Here is a 17,141-nt window from a genome sequence, read left to right on the forward strand (position 1 = left end):
GTGTTAGCTCTTCTCTAAATGTTTGATAGAATTCACCTTTGAAGCCATCTGGTCCTGGACTTTTGTGTGTTGGAAGATTTTAAATCACAGTTTCAATTTCATTACTTGTGATTGGTCTGTTCATATTTTCTATTTCTTGCTGGTTCAGTCTTGGAAGGTTATACCTTTCTAAGAATTTTTCCATTTCTTCCAGATTGCCCATTTTATTGCAATAGAGTTGCTTATAGTAATCTCTTAGGATGCTTTGTATTTCTGCGGTGTCTGTTGTAAATTCTCCTTTTTCATTTCTAATTTTATTGATTTGAGTCCTCTCCCTCCTTTATCTTGATGAGTCTGGCTGATGGTTTTTCAGTTTTGTTTATCTTCTCAAAGAACCAGCTTTTAGTTGTATTGATCTCTGCTGTTGTTTTCTTTGTTTCTATTTTATTTCTGCTCTGATCTTTATGATTTCTTTCCTTCTGGGAAAACTTTGGGTTTTGTTTGTTCTTCTTTCTCTAGTTCCTTTAGGTGTAAGATTAGATTGTTTATTTGAGAGTTTTCTTGTTTCTTGAGGTAGGCTTGTATAGCTATAAACTTCCCTCTTAGAATTGCTTTTGCTGCATCTCATAGGTTTTGGATCATCGTGTTTTCATTGTCATTTGTCTCTAGGTATTTTTTGATTTCCTCTTTGATTTCTTCAGTGATCTCTTGGTTATTTAGTAACGTATTATTTAGCCTCCATGTGTTTGTGTTTTTTACGTTTTTTTCCCTGTAATTCATTTCTAATCTCATAGCGTTGTAGTCAGAAAAGATGGCTTGATATGATTTCAAATTTCTTAAATTTACTGAGGCTTGATTTGTGCGCCAAGATGTGATCTATCCTGGAGAATGTTCCGTGTGCTCTTGAGAAGAAAGTGTAATCTGCTGTTTCTGGATGGAATGTCCTATAAATATCAATTAAATCTATCTGGTCTATTGTGTCATTTAAAGTTTCTGTTTCCTTATTTATTTTCATTTTGGATGATCTGTCCATTGGTGTAAGTGAGGTGTTCAAGTCCCCCACTATTATTGTGTTACTGTCGATTTCCTCTTTTATAGCTGTTAGCAGTTGCCTTATGTATTGAGGTGCTCCTCTGTTGGGTGCATATATATTTATAATTGTTATATCTTTTTCTTGGATTGATCCCTTGATCATTATGTAGTGTCCTTCCTTGTCTCTTATAACATTCTTTATTTTAAAGTCTACTTTATCTGATATGAGTATTGCTACTCATATGGTCTCTTTAGAGACCACCTCTGTGTCTTTTGGTTGGAGCATTTAATCCATTCACGTTTAAGGCAATTATCGATATGTATGTTCCTATGACCATTTTCTAAATTGTTTTGGGTTTTTTTTGTTTTTTTCTGTGGTACGCGGGCCTCTCCCGTTGCGGAGCACAGGCTCCGGACGCACAGGATCAGTGGCCATGGCTCACGGGCCCAGCCGCTCCGCGGCATGTGGGATCCTCCCGGACTGGGGCATGAACCCGTGTCCCCTGCGTCGGCAGGCGGACTCTCAACCGCTGCACCACCAGGGAAGCCCTTGGGTTTGTTTTTGTAGGTCCTTTTCTTCTCTTGTGTTTCCCACTTAGAGAAGTTCCTTTAGCATTTGTTGTAGAGCTGGTTTGGTGGTGCTGTATTCTCTTAGCTTTTGCTTGGTGTAAAGCTTTTGATTTCTCCATTGAATCTGAATGAGATCCTTGCTGGGTAGAGTAATCTTGGTTGTACGTTCTTCCCTTTCATCACTTTAAGTATATCATGCCACTCCCTTCTGGCTTGTAGAGTTTCTGCTGAGAAATCAGCTGTTAACCTTATGGGAGTTCCCTTGTATGTTATTTGTCATTTTTCCCTTGCTGCTTTCAATAATTTTTCTTTGTCTTTAATTTTTGCCAGTTTGATTACTATGTGTCTCGACCTGTTTCTCCTTGGGTTTATCCTGTATGGGACTCGCTGTGCTTCCTGGACTTGGGTGGCTATTTCGTTTCCCATGTTAGGGAATTTTTCGACTATAATCTCTTCAAATATTTTCTCTGGTCCTTTCTCTTCTCCTTCTGAGACCCCTGTAATGCGAATGTTGTTGCGTTTAATGTTGTCCCAGAGGTCTCTTAGGCTGTCTTCATTTCTTTTCATTCTTTTTTCTTTATTCTGTTCTGCAGCAGTGACTTCCACAATTCTGTCTTCCAGTTCACTTATCCGTTCTTCTGCCTCAGTTATTCAGCTATTGATTCTTTCTAGTGTAGTTTTCATTTCTGTTATTGTATTGTTCATCTCTGTTTGTTTGTTCTTTAATTCTTCTAGATCTTTGTTAAACATTTCTTGCATCTTCTTGATCTTTGCCTCCATTCTTTTTCCAAGGTCCTGGATCATCTTCACTATCATTATACTGAATTCTTTTTCTGGAAGGTTTCCTATCTCCATTTCATTTAGATGTTTTTCTGGGGTTTTATCTTGTTCCTTCATCTGGTACAAAGTCCTCTGCCTTTTCATCTTGTCTATCTTTCTGTGAATGTGGTTTTTGTTCCACAGGCTGCAAGATTGTAGTTCTTCTTTCTTCTGCTGTCTGCCCTCTGGTGGATGAGGCTATCTAAGAGGCTTGTGCAAGTTTCCTGATGGGAGGGACTGGTGGTGGGTAGAGCTGGCTGTTGCTCTGGTGGGCAGAGCTCAGTAAAACTTTAATCTGCTTGTCTGCTGACGGGTGGGGCTGGGTTCCCTCCCTGTTGGTTGTTTGGCATGAGGCGACCCAACACTGGAGCCTACCTGGGCTCTTTGGTGCAGCTAATGGCAGACTCTGGGAGGGTTCACGCCAAGGAGTACTTCCCAGAACTTCTGCTGCCAGTGTCCTTGTTCTCACGGTGAGGCACAGCCACCCCCTGCCTCTGCAGGAGACCCTCCTACACTAGCAGGTAGGTCTGGTTCAGTCTCCTGTGGGGTCACTGCTCCTTCCCCCTGGGTCCCGATGCGCACACTACTTTGTGTGTGCCCTCCAAGAGTGGAGTCTCTTTTTCCCTAGTCCTGTCCAAGTCCTGCAATCAAATCCCGCTAGCCTTCAAAGTCTGATTCTCTAGGAATTCCTCATCCCGTTGCTGGGCCCCCAGGTTGGGAAGCCTGACGTGGGGCTCAGAACCTTCACTGCAGTGGGAGGACTTCTGTGGTATAAGTGTTCTCCAGTTTGTGAGTCACCCACCCAGCAGTTATGGAATTTGACTTTACTGTGATTGCGCCCCTCCTACTGTCTCATTGCAGCTTCTCCTTTGTCTTTGCATGTGGGGTCTTTTTTGGTGAGTTCCAGTGTCTTCCTGTCAATGATTGTTCAGCAGTTAGTTGTGATTCCGGTGTTCTCGAAAGAGGGAGTGAGAGCATGTCCTTCTACTCTGCCATCTTGAACCAATCTCAAGCCATGGTCTCTTAACCAGGTTCAGACTTCATCTAGACATGGAGCCCCTTGTTGGAAGAGGAGGCCACGCCCCCTTGAAGAACTCTGTAGAGATTCTAGAAATCTTCATCTAAGCCCCCTCCAGAGGGACCTGTGATCATTTACTAGAGTGGTCCAGTGTAGCCCACAGTCTACGTGGAGGCTTACAGCAGTCAGGGCCCATATTCCAATCACAGTGAACCCACCTGTGCTTACTTCTCCAGGTCCTGAATCGACTAGACACCCCTGGCAACTGGCAGAATCCCAACATCAGTTCTGTGACACATGGAGTAAGGTCTCCTGTTAGAGGCAGGAAGCCCCTGGAACTTACCTTTTCTGCCAGGAGAGTAAAACAGCTGCCATCAGTTTCTGTATAAATAATCGAAAGAGGAGTCACCTTGCCAAAGGGAGCATTCATTCTTAGAAAGCAGCACAGCCTAGTCTCATGTGAGGGAAGCGCTGGCCTCTTTTAATGAACATTTGGCCTGGCTCCTTTCAAAGTAATAATGTGCCTTTATTGTGCTACGGAGCATTTGGTCCCTCCCTGAACCAGGGTCAACAGAAAAATAAAGTTTTTTTTCTTATTCTCAAATGTCTCCCCTGTTGGGGAGGGGGAATTTCTGCGTTGATCTTACTGCAGCTCATCCCTGCTTCGTAGATTCATTGCTTCCTTCTTCATTCAGCAAGCTCTCAGAGGGCCTAACCCCTGCCCGCCAGGCCTGTGCAGGGCACAGAGGGGGCGGGGATAGAAGAGCAAGCCAGGCTCTTAAAAGAAGGCAAGGCAGATAGGAAGCAATTTCAGTGCAATAAACGCCACTACAGAACAGTGCTCGGGGGAAAAGGGAGTCAAGGAGGTTTTCTGGAAAAGACGCTTCTTCAACTGGGTCTTTTTTAAAATGTTAATATTTAATATTAATAATATCTTACGGAAAAACCCAAATGAATTTTTGGCCAACCCAATACAATTTTTAAAGGTTACACTCCATTTACAATTTTTACAAAATGTTTGCGATATTCCCTGTGCTGTACAATATATTATTTTTTCTTTTCTTCTTTTAGATAGACTTCTTTTAAATTTTTATTATTTATTTACTTTTCTTTATTTTTTTGGCTGTGTCGGGTTTTAGTTGTGGCACTAGGGGTCTTCACTGAGGCGTGTGGGATCTTTCATTGTGGCGTGGGCTTCTCTCTAGTTGTGGCGTGCAGGTTTTCTCTCTCTAGTTGTGGTGCACCGGCTCCAGGGCACGTGGGTTCTGTGTTTGTGGTGCACGGGCTCTCTCTTTGAGGTGTGTGAGCTCAGTAGTTGTGGCATGCGGGCTTAGTTGCCCTGCAGCACGTGGGATCTTAGTTCCCCGGCCAGGGATCAAACCAACATCCCCTGCATTGGAAGGTGGATTCTTTACCACTGGACCACCAGGGAAATCCCTGTACAATATATTCTTGTGGCGTATTTTAAACCTAATAGTTTGTACCTCTTACTCTCCCACCTCTGTATTGTCCCTGCCCCCTCCCCTCTCCCCACTGGTAACCACTAGTTTGTTCTCTACATCTGTGTGTCTACCTCTTTTTTGTTATATTCACTAATTTATTGTATTTTTTAAAGTGCATATAAGTGATATCATACAGTATTTGTCTTTCTCTGCCCGACTTATTTCCCTTAGCATAGTACCTTCCAAGTCCATCCATGTTGCTGCAAAGATTTCATTCTTTTTTATGGCTGAGTAGTATTCCATTGTATGTATATATACCACATCTTCTTTATCCATTCATCTGTTGATGGACACTTAGGTTGCTTCCATATCTTGGCAATTGTAAATAATGCTGCTATGAACACTGGGTGGCACGTATCTTTTTGAATTAGTGTTTTTGTTTTTTTTAGATATATATACACAGGAGTGGAATTGCTGGGTCATACGGTACTTCTATGTTTAGTTTTTTTGAGAAAACTCCATACTGTATTCCAAAGTGGCTGCCACCAATTTACATGCCCACTAACAGTGTATGAGGGTTCCCTGTTCTCCACATCCTTCCAACACTCAGCTGGGTCTTGAAGAGCCAGTAGGTGCTGCCTGGAAGGACAGTGGAGAGAGAGCACAGAATGTCCGAAGGCATGAAGACCAGAGAGAACAAGGCATAGTCAGGAGGGAGGAGAGAGCTCGTGGGGATGGGGGTGGGAGGTGCAGAGGCACAGGAGACCGGAGAGGGCAGTGAGGGCCAGATCACCAGCCTTGCCCAGCCAGCTTGAGAAGCTTGGAAATGTGGAATATCCAGGCTTGGCCCCTGTAGCTCAGGGCCTGCATTGTTGTCTGAGACTGACACTTTAAAGGTGGAGGGGAAAGGGACAGCACATACCCTTCGAGGAGCCACAGGATAAGTCTTTGAGGAGAGTCCTTCCTACTTCTCCGTTCTTCCCTTCAGCATCTTTTCCCAGGGCTTCCACCAAAATGCAAGGTAGGTATAGCAGCCACCTGTGCAGACTGCCACCTTGTGGACGATACAGGGATTACAGATCTAGATATGACTTCCTCGTTCCTTAGTTCAATATACTGTAGTATTTCTTAATAATTCAGATGAGCCAAAGTGCTGGGATAAGGTGCCCTTTGTTTGAGGGGAGGACAAAAATGCATACAGACAATCACCGAATGCTCAGAGGTGTGAGTCTACCTGAAGCAGTGGGGTCGGTGAGAAGATGTGGGTAGGCTCACAGAGGTGACATCTGAGCTGGGTCAGGTAGGGAGCAAGGGTCTTTAGAGACCACCTCTGACATCCTCACTTTACAGAGAGGGAGACTGCAGCCCAGGGTAGGAAGGGACTCGCTCAAAATCAGAGTCCTTCAGGTGGGTGTCCCAGGCCAGGGCCCCTTTTCTTGTGCATGGTTGGCCTCCAGTTAAAATGGGTCCCCCTCCCAGTGCCAGAAATGGCCTTTGCAGAATCTGATCTGCTGCGCCTCCCTGTCCCCGGGCAGCCCCATCCCAGCAGTTTGTCCAGCCTGCCTATTGCTGCAGTAATCGCTTCCCTCGTTCTCTGCACTCCGCCTGTGATGAACTGCAAAGCACTGAAACCCTCCCCAGGGAGGACACTGTACTTAAGCCAGGGTCTTGGCTGACCTGGGAAGACGGCGGGTGTCTCCAGGGCATCTACCCTCAGGGACTACCATACTTCTCAGTACACAGGTACTTTGTAAATTTTGTGACCTGAATGAATGGGTGAGGTCAGGGAAGGGGAGGTGGGTGGCACCTGAGAGGTCAGTCAGATGTCTTGTGGACTTCTCCAGAGCTGAGTCTAGTCTGGGAAGATAAATTGGGGCCAGGTCACAAAGGCCACTGAACGTTCTCCCAGAGAAGTTTGTCTTGCATTTGTCTTTCTTCTGCCAGCAGAGGGAGCCAGGCCTGTTTGTGACAGAGGAGGGACAGGATGGGAATATAGGATAGCTTCATTCTTTTTCAAAGTGAGAAATATTGTCCCTAGTCAAGGGTCATACCCATTGATATTACTTAGGGAAGAAATTGCCCTGCCCTAGATCTTCCAGATATTTTGGTTCTTTTTTTCTAAATTAAATAATTAAGCCATATGTCTATAGAATAAATAGAGGCTGTCCTGTGATAAGCTCCCAACACTCGGGAAACAAGCATGGCCTTTGTGATGCACTGCTGAATTTCCTTGTGTCATGTCTCCAGAACCCTGGACCCTGATAAACACAGGGCTTAAATAGAGTAAGTCTTCCTAACCTGGGTTCTCGTGTAGTCATCTCTTTCCTCACGTTCTGCCAACTGCAGCACCATTACATGGCTCCTGGAAAGAGGTCTCTAGCGGAGTGCTTAGGGCTCTGTTCTATTAAATGTTTTTATCAATAACCTGGATGAACTCAGCGAAAGTGTTCAAATGCCCGAGTACTTCAAAAAGGAATTAATGTACATTGGATAGAAGAAGCGGTATTCAAAAAGGCTTGCAGAGGTTAGAATGGCAGAGAGAAATCAAATGTTGAACTGTCCTACAGACACATGTCAAGTTCTGCATTTAGACTCGACACTAAAATGAGAAAGCATGAGGGGGAAATTGAAATGGATTACACAGGGTTGTCTCCAGGTTCAAAGAGGCCATGTCTGGAGCATGGTAGCCACTTAGAAATGGTTCCTTATTACTGTGAATGAAACTGTGCTGAACTGAAGCATTTTAGAACAAGAGTCTTGGCTTTTCTCCCACTTTAACATGGCCATCTTCCTAACTCCCCTGGGCAGTCAGTGGCAATTCAATAGCGACTCATCCTTAATGGTGTGAAGAGAGCAATTGTAGAATTGTGACGGAAGTAACCAGGAGAATCCAAGAATTTAAAATATCCATTTGAAGCCTGGGCAGTGGAGCCAGGAAGCACCTGGCAGATGAGCAGTCACAGAAGAGATGGCATCTCCATGTGCCTGAAGGAGGAGAGCTTTACACGTCTTTTCTCTGAATGATGCGGCATGGGTGTACCGAGAACTGCTTCTTCTGGGAAGGAGAGGGCCTGGTTTCAGAGGAAACACATTGACCGTGTTTCTTTGTTTGCAGGTGTCCAGTAAGAGAGTTATGTTGTACTGATCCTCATATTTCTCTGTCTTTTTCGTTTTTCTTTCATCATTTTCAATTTTGAAAACAAGCATTTGTGGGGCCTCCCCTGTCTCCCAGGCGTCATGGCGAATCAGGCCTAGTCCTGGCTTCCAAGCTACCGTGATCTAATAGGGGGACTGGGACCTGGGCACAATTAACTGGGATGTGACCGTCTGCTCCACTTTCCAGTTGGCACTCGGTGGAGAGCAGGCGCCCTCTAATTGCTCATGCTCGTTGAGGGCTTGCTGTGTGTCAGGCACCCTCCTGAGCATTTTATATTAGCTCATTTCAACCTCATCTGTCATGAAGTAGGTGTAGCTTTTCTCAGATAAAACCGAGGATCAGAGGGGTTAACAACATAACGTGGCCAAAATTACAGCTGGTAAGTGGTGGAGTTGGCCCCAAAGTCCACACTCTGTACCACTGCCCCAGGCTGCTTCTCCACAAATATGTGCTAAATGGACGAATAAAGAAGGCCTCGATATGTGCCATAAAAGAGATGTAGGCCAAGCCAAGAGAAGTAAGGTTACACCATGGCGATCAGGATATTATGCTTGAGGTGGGACTTAATGAACGAAAAACCATGGTGATAAGCAGGTGGGAGGCACCGTTCTAGGCAGGAGTAAAGGGATCAAGGTGAGCAAACACACATGGCCTGAATCGTCGGCTATGCTGCCTATTCACTGCCTCCAGGACCCCCTCCCACTCCATCAGAGCTGATTAGACCCGGGGTGTTATGGACGGAATTGTGTCCCCTCCCAAATTCATATGTTGAAGCCCTAACCTCCAGTAGCTTAGAATGTGACTTTATTGGGAGACGGGGCCTTTAAGAGGTAATTAAGTTACAACAAGGCCATTGGGGCAGCCTGATGCAATCTGACTGGTGTCCTTATAAGAAGAGATTAGGACATAGAGATGCTAGGGTGCAGGTGCACAGAGGAAAGACCACGTGAGGACACAGCGAGAGGGCAGCCGTCTGTAAGCCAAGGAGAGGCCTCAGGAGAAACCACACTTGCAGACACCTTGATTTTGGACTTCCAGCTTCTGGAACTGTGAGAAAATAAAGTTCTGGTTTAAACCACCCAGTACATGGTATTTTGTTATGGGGGTCCTAGCAAACTTATACGAGGGGTGTAGGACTGAGCCAGAGACAGGAAGGCATAGACTGGCTGTGACCGCCTGGGAAAAAGAAGAACTGGGGCAGATCTTTTCTCTTAGCAGTTAGAACTGGGGAACCCTGGGAAGGAGCCAGTGGACTTTGGGGGTAGAGGTTGAAAGGATACTATGAACTAAAGTCAGGATGGTGGTGAGTTAAAACCCCAAGAGAGCAGAAACCCTAAGGAAGCAAAGGGGCTGAGTCAGAGAGAGGAAAGATTGAAGAAAAAGGCCAAAAAAGGAGAGAGACAAGAGAAAGACCACTTGGCCACAGAGGGGAGGAACCTTTCCCAAGAGTGGCTTCAGTCTCCAACACCTTCCCTGGTTGGGCCCCAGCCCTTGCAGGGGAGGAATTGGAAACCCCTTTAACTCCAGGCAACTCGAGTGGATCTCTGTTCCTTGTTCCCTAAAGAGCCAGAGTAACATGAAAGGCCATGTTTAGGGATGGATAAGCAACTTTGAAAAAAATATAGATGGAAACCAGTGGAGATGAGGCTGGAAAAGAGGGTTGAAGCAACTTCTTGGAGGGTTTGGAAAGCCAGGGTTGGGAGAGCAGACCATGGAGGACGTTTGGCAAGTCTGAGCTGTGCTTTAGGGAGATGCGTAAGCATCTTAGTCTGCACTAAGCATGGAGACTGGGGGCTGCAGGCCTGTTAGAGAGTACTTGTGTTGGTCCAGGCAGGAGGTGGTGAGGGCTGCAACTGCGGCAGTAGCAGTGTGAATGGAAAGGAAGTTGTATTGATTCGGATAAGGACCAGCTGCTCTAACAAACAAACTCCAAAGCATATAATGGCTCTTACATAATAGAAGATTATTCCTTATTTGTGTAAACTCTCAAATGGCTGTTCCTAGTCTCCTCAAGTGTTGATTCAGGGACCCAGGCTCTTTCCATGTTGTGGCTCCACCATTCTGAACACCACCTCCAGACTGGCAGAAGGGAAAAGAGGAATGAGCCCTCTGACATCCAAGGGACGGATAAGAGCCACCAGGAGGCAGAACGAATGAGGCGAGAGAAGGGGAGGAGCCACAGACAACTCATGGGTGATAGGAGCGTGATGTTGTCACTAACTGGCCTGGCAGCTGACGGATGCGGTGAATCAACAGACGAGAGCACCTGGGGTCTAGTTCCCATTTGGCTCGGGATGATCATTTGGGAGCAGGGTGGCCGTTTAGAATCCATGGGCCATTCTAGTAACTGGGAAATCTTAACACACTTCTCAGCAGCAAGAGTCCTGCTCTGCCCCGGTCAGGACTTGACCGTTCCTTAGCTTCCTGCATCTCTCTGGGTGTTATTTGGTTCTCGGTCCCACTGATGAGTGTTTAGTTCTTGTTCTGTGTCTCAAGGTCAGACTCCTGAAAGAGATGACCTGTTGGACAGAATGTCCATCACGGATGGCAGATTGATACGGTTTATGACTGGCTGCCCTTGGGTCAGGCACTCAGCTTTGGTCCAATGAGCAGCGCTCTGGGGCACAGAATTGCATGGCACCAGCATGGATGCTCACACCCTTGGCACAGCTCTGTGGACGTGGCAGGCTTTCTCAGGCTAGTCCTCTTAGTGTACTTCCCTTCCTTAAGCCTCCGTCTTCTCATCCTTAAAATCAAGAGCTTGGACCATATGATGCTCACAAGTCCTCCACATTCTGTGCTGTGTTAGCTAGGGCAACACCAGCTGCTGTAACAAATAAGCTGGCACTTCACTGGCTTATTACAACAGACCTTTATTTCTTGCTTATGGACAGTTGGTGTAGAGGACAGCTTCCTCTACATGGTGATTCAGGGACTCAGGCTCCTTCCCATCCCATTCCTTTAGGGCCTTTGAGTCCTAAACCAGCAGGTGCGGGAAGGAGAGGGTAGAAAAAACACACTTGCTTCTTAACTGTCTTAGCCCAGAAGTACCACACATCACTTCTGCTCACATCCCATTGGTAGCCTTGATCCCGTGTTTATTCCTAGACTCCTGGGTGGGCTGGGGAGTATGCCCCCTGGCTGGGCAGGTCCTTGCCAGCAACAGCTTCACTTTATGGCAAGGGAGCAGGAATTCCTTGTGGACGGCTAGCCCCGGTTCTGCCACATGGGTGGGGTTCAGTTTTGAACTTGTCTCCAGCCACTTCTCCCAGCAAATTGTCTTTTTTCCAAGGAGAATCTTGAAGCTAGTGGTGCTAGTTTCCTAGTTTATTGCCTTGAGGCAGAGTCCTACTTTATTGCCTGTAATAATTCTTACAGCTAGCCGAAGAGGCCTCAACTCCTGGGCAAAGCTCCAGTAGCCCAAGGTGCCAGTGCCCACAGCCAGTGAGAGGCAGCAAGAGTCTTGGAGAGAGGAACTAGGAGGGCAGTTCCTGCTTTTGCATGAGAAAGCATGGGAAGGGCGGTAGAGCAGAAGAATAGCCAGTAGTGTTCCCAAACAAGGAAGGAGGCCACCCACTTGCTGTCATTTCTCTGGTAAATATTTGACTGGATGTTTGCCTTTCGCTGAGGTTTTATTTTTGGGTTCTGGGCAGAACGTCAGAATATCAGAAGCAGTCATCACCAAGAGGCAAGAGAAGCCCAAAGAACAGTCCAGAGAAGCAGATTGCTCACCAGAGCTGCAGGCAGTGCTTTTCTACCAAGATGCTTTCCTCAAACGCAAGGTGAGTTATCAGGGTCAGGCTTGAGACAAGTCATGCTGGACAACTGTATGTTCCTGGCAACTGTATTCTTCTTTTTTTTTGGCCACATGCCCCGACCAGGGATTGAACCTGGGCCCCTGCCAGTGAGCGCACCGAGTCCTAACCACTGTACCGCCAGGGAGTTCCCCCTTTTTTTAATTAAAAAAATTTTAATTGATGTATAGTTGAGGTACAGTATTAGTTACAGGTGTACAATGATTCACAGTTTTTAAATGAATACCCTCCAAATCCATCCATGTTGTTGCAAATGGCAAAATTTTGTTCTTTTTATGGCTGAATAGTATTCTATTGTACATATATGTTCCACATCTTCTTTATCCATTCATCTGTTGACGGACACTTAGGTTGCTTCTGTATCTTAGCTATTATGAATAGTGCTGCTATGAACATTAGGGTGCATGTATCTTTTCAAATAAGTGTTTTTGTTATTTTCTGATATATACCCAGGAGTGGAATTGCTGGGTCACATGGTAGTTCTATTTTTAGTTTTTTGCAAAACCTGGCAACTGTCTTCTTTGCTATGGTGATTCATGGAACCGGGAGGAGGGCATGGTTTACCTAATTTGTAGGCAGCTGGCACGATGGGTCGGTGGATAGATTTCTGTTCATCTTCAGTTTAGAGCCACAGAGTGGAGAGGGAAGAGCGCAGATATGGTGTTAGCAGACCTGGGCTTGAGTCCTGGCTCTGTAGTTTCTAGCAGATCTTAAAGCCTTGGTTTCCTCATCTATTAATCAGGTGTAATAACCCCTGTCCTACCTAACCCACAGCTTTGTGAAGATCATCTGAGAAAAGAGTGTGAAAGGACTTTGAGAGCTGTACAGTCCCACCTAGAAGCATTCTCACTCAAACATATAAACTTAAACACCTCATTTTAAATGATCCCAGAACTAAAAAAGCTGCTCAAAAATAGAACAAAAATTAGAGCCATCACTTTCTGGTGTCATAGTGTTCTCTGTTTAGATTGTCAAAGGATGTTATTGTGGGGAGGGAAAAATAATTTTCCCTTCTAGGGAAAGAACCCTTCTAGGTTCTTGACTGAGACACCCCTGTAATAAAAAGATTAACAGGAGAAAAACAAACAAATTTAATAATATGTATGCCTCCTGTATACAAGGGAGATACCCAGGAAAATAGAGTAACTCCCCCAAATGGCTGAAGCTGTCACCCTAAATACCATCTTCAGCTAAAGGCAAAAGAAAATGTTGGGGTTGAGGAGTTAGTTATAGGAGGTTATCAGGAAAAGCACAGTAAACAAGGGTAAGGTCATTATGCAGATTTAAACAATTGTTTTCTACATTGATAAGAGTTTCTAGAGATAAGGTCATCTTACCTTGTCTACCTTATCTACCATTCCTGGTACAGTGAGGAAGACACCCTTACAAACAAGAGATTTCCCCCATACATGTAAATGTCTCCTACAAAAGCTCCATTTTTAGAGCTTCCCCTATGTCTGCAGTTTCTTAAAATTAACCATGTTAAAATAATCCTTATGCTGAAGAGGCATATCTTGGGGTGACAAATTCTTCCCCCCTTCATCCCACCTTTGAAACTTCAAACAAGTTTCACAGTCCAGAAGCTGAGTTGACAAATTGCTCCATATCTCATTGAACCTGTCTCAGTAGTGAGAATAGGTCAGCTTAGTTAAACTGTTGTGTCTCATTTCAGGAGGTGGTCTTGCAGGTGTGCTCCCAGAGTTAGGCCTAGATAGTGCCAGTTGTCAGGTATTTATTAAGAGGCATTTCTAAGGAAACGGAAGAAAACCAAAGCTTAATGGTTGGAGAAGACTCTAAACCACTTTCTGAGCCCAGGAGGCAGCCAGTCAAGAAGATTTTCTCTATGTTAGGGTTGAACCATCTTTTGCAGTTTGAGTGTCTCTGATGATGTCATCAGGTGTTCAGTTACACTTTCTGAGTGGCCCACAAAGCAACAGGCACAAGCGATGTCTAAATATGAGCTGTTATGGTGATTTCTCTGAAGTGTATATCAAGCCATTCACATTCAGTTTGCAGGGTTTCAGGGAAAAGGGCAGCTTTTGTTTTTAGTGATTCCAAGTCAGAAAGGTGGGAGAAAATTGGAAACATTAGTTTGGAGATTTGTAGCCGGATATTTGAGGAAACTAGAATTCAGGATCCAGTCCAGTTTACGGGTAGAGAACAAAACCTCAGAGACAATTAACAGAACTAGAATCTTATCTACAAGTGTGTATTATAGTTTCTACTGAAACATAATTTTTCTAAAATCACCCTTATTTCTATCAAAGATAGCCAAATGAAGACTAATTTGTTCACAAAATAGGTCTAGTTTCAATAAACTTGTCCCAATTATTTGTGCAAGCGCAGCAAGAATAACAATTGACCATGTAGGGTCTTTTAAATATTCTTTGCTGGCTTTTCATAAGGAATATCAGATTGAACTTTTTTTTTGTTTGTTTGTTTGTTTTTGTGGTACGAGGGCCTCTCACTGTTGTGGCCTCTTCCATTGCGGAGCACAGGCTCCGGATGCGCAGGCCTAGCGGCCATGGCTCACGGGCCCAGCCGCTCCGCGGCATGCGGGATCTTCCCGGACCGGGGCATGAACCCGTGTCCCCTGCATCGGCAGGCGGACTCTCAACCACTGTGCCACCAGGGAGGCCCCAGATTGAACTTTTAAAAGCATCTAGAGGAAAAAAAAAAAAAAAAGCATCTAGAGGTCAGGAAGCCAAGCCAAAGACTTTCCATCAGACTTTGCCTTAATGCTTATAGATTTGAGTTGATTCCTCTCTTCTTGAGGTCCCCCAAGTATCCTGTACCTGCCAGGAAGGGACTTTCCTTACTAACCTGGTAAGACTGTCAGGAACCCTGAAAGCAAGGTACCAGGCTGTTTTTCCAAGGGGACTTATTGACTCTATAAACTCAGCCTTAATTATTTAAAACTGTCTTGTCATATCTGATTCTATGAATCTTCTCAAATCTGACATTCCAACCAAAGCTTTGATAATATAACAAATGTTTCCAGTTGTGCCCTGTTACAAGAAGAATAGATTCTTATTAACTTACGCAAATAAATATTTTTTCATAAAGAACATTCACTAAGCTTCCAAATTCTGAAGGGATCAGGTAGGGAGAAAAAGTAATTGTTTCATCCTTATTCACAAAGGTACACTTTATCAAATTGCTCTAAGTCATAGGTAGCTTAAGAGAAAAAGTTTCCTTAATATTAAAGAACGTAATCTGGAAAAACAAAACATTAAGGAACCAACAATGTTTCAGACAAAAAGTCATAAAATTATAATCATCATGATCAGTTTGTTCAGTCTGTTCTTAATTCTTGTTCTGCTTAAATCCAGGTTTTTCATCAATTCTGGAGATTCTTACTCAGTTCAGTTTCATGATCTTTAAGTTATCAGAAATCTGTGCTTGCCAGAGTCCTTTCCGTGAATCTCCTTGAAGATGAAGCACACTTGCAAACACTTCTGCAAAAGCATCAGCGCAAAACAGTAACTTCTGTAAATGGCAAAGACTTAAAAGTGGCCATGGTTGAAGATCCGATTAGAGCTCATTACAATGCGATTGACAAAGAAATTTGGTTACCTCTGTAACAGACACCGTTCTAGTTATTATTAAGGTAATTACTAGAATTAATGACTGATTAACATTACACCAGACATATCAGAATTTTAGGAATTTCATACAATTTCTGGAATGCTTATATACCTATACAAATACAGCTTAAAGAAGGCTTAGTATTATGTCTTATTTGACAGTGCTTCCCATATAATTTAACATATCCATAAGCCTCTATCTCTCTGTCTTTAAGGAGAAGAAATCTTTTGGGATGTTCCAGGGGCCCTCTGGAAAATCCCCAAATTACTTCCATGTCAAAAAGACTTTAGTTAGAGTTTGATTTGGCAAAGTTTGTCAAAAATATCAAAAAGCTTGGACACTTGACTAACTAAGAATCACGCTATGAAACAATACATAGTTGTCTATTTAACCAAAGTGACAATTAAAGATTTTAAAGGCAAATAGAGATTGTTACACAGTTGTGAGCAAAACTTATCTCTTTTAATACTGAGATGATTCAGTTCTCTTAAATAATCAAAGACCTGATTAAGACAACATGAAGCACAGGAAATTATTTTGATAAAACACCAAATCTTTGCTTTCTAGGCAGATTACTTAAGAGGTAAAGAAAAACCTTTCACAACTTCTTATCAGGAGAAGACCAATAGTCCAGTAGAACTTTGTCCTTTTAACAGATGAAAGAAAATCAAGTTCCAGTTTTATATAAGTACACTATTGATATTAAGGCTTATTTTAAATACCCTTATAATAACAATTCAATTTCAGCCAGCTTGATTATACAACGTAAAATTCTCTTTCTCTCCCCCTTCAACTTTCTATATACATTTAGTTTATCCTTTATTTTCCACCTTCCCATTCTGAAATAACCAGCTTTACTTTAGGACAAAATCACTTTCATTTCCTTCAACAGAAATGCATCTCCATACATCATATCTTTTCTTAGGTAAAAATATATCTTACTTTTCTTGCATACAGAGTTGTTTCCCATATTATTTCTTGTAGCTTTAATTACATATATTAATTAGAATTCTTAACCCTTAGCAACCTTAACTTCTAGTGAAAACTAAGAAGTGAGCAGTTGTGAACTGTTACACCAGAATTCTGTAGACTGGCAAATTTATGAATACATTTCATAATTTTGAAGCATACACTTTTTCATAGTACAATCTTTCAATGTGGCACAAAACACATTTACTAATAAACCAAAATATCTTTAGTTTCTCTGTAATAAGAAGAGTTAGTAAACCTGTGTTCAGTAATTAATGTTTCACTGTTTCATCTTATTTGGAAATGATCTAGATATTCAATGAGATTCCATTATTTAACTTAGCTTAGCAAAACTTTAAGGTTTCAAGTTACCAAAAAGATTTTGGTAGCTATTTTTTTTTTTTTTTTTGTAGTACGCAGGCCTCTCACTGCTGTGGCCTCTCCCACCGTGGAGCACAGGCTCCGGATGCGCAGGCTCAGCGGCCATGGCCCACGGGCCCAGCTGCCCCACGGCACGTGGGATCCTCCCAGACCGGGGCATGAACCTGTGTCCCCCACACTGGCAGGTGGACTCCCAACCACTGCGCCACCAGGGAAGCCCTTGGTAGCTATTTTTAATTAGAATACCATACACATATTTATTGCTGAAAAGTTCACCTGAAAACTCTTATCCCACTTACATCTATCTACATCACTTCTTCCCAACAATTATGTTTAGACTATTCACAAAAACCTAATGAGACATTAGACAA

The 17,141-nt window shown here is 43.6% G+C and overlaps 1 protein-coding gene across 1 annotated transcript in view; it reads left to right on the forward strand.

The window, feature by feature from the left end:
• Positions 1 to 2,514: 2,514 nt before the first annotated feature.
• LOC111188112 (stimulated by retinoic acid gene 6 protein-like) overlaps positions 2,515 to 17,141 on the forward strand; it is a 61,427-nt gene continuing 46,800 nt past the window's right edge. Inside the window, 2 exon segments of the mRNA XM_089913448.1 lie at positions 2,515 to 2,921; positions 11,671 to 11,799. Of these exon segments, the coding sequence (XP_089769574.1) occupies positions 11,780 to 11,799 (20 nt within the window). The 5' untranslated portion in view covers positions 2,515 to 2,921; positions 11,671 to 11,779.

The sequence above is a fragment of the Delphinapterus leucas genome, chromosome 6 (genome assembly GCF_059928025.1).
Source record: "Delphinapterus leucas isolate spDelLeu-1000000601 "Yukka" chromosome 6, BTC_Dleu_Yukka2, whole genome shotgun sequence".
In the NCBI taxonomy this organism is placed as follows: Eukaryota; Metazoa; Chordata; class Mammalia; order Artiodactyla; family Monodontidae; genus Delphinapterus; species Delphinapterus leucas.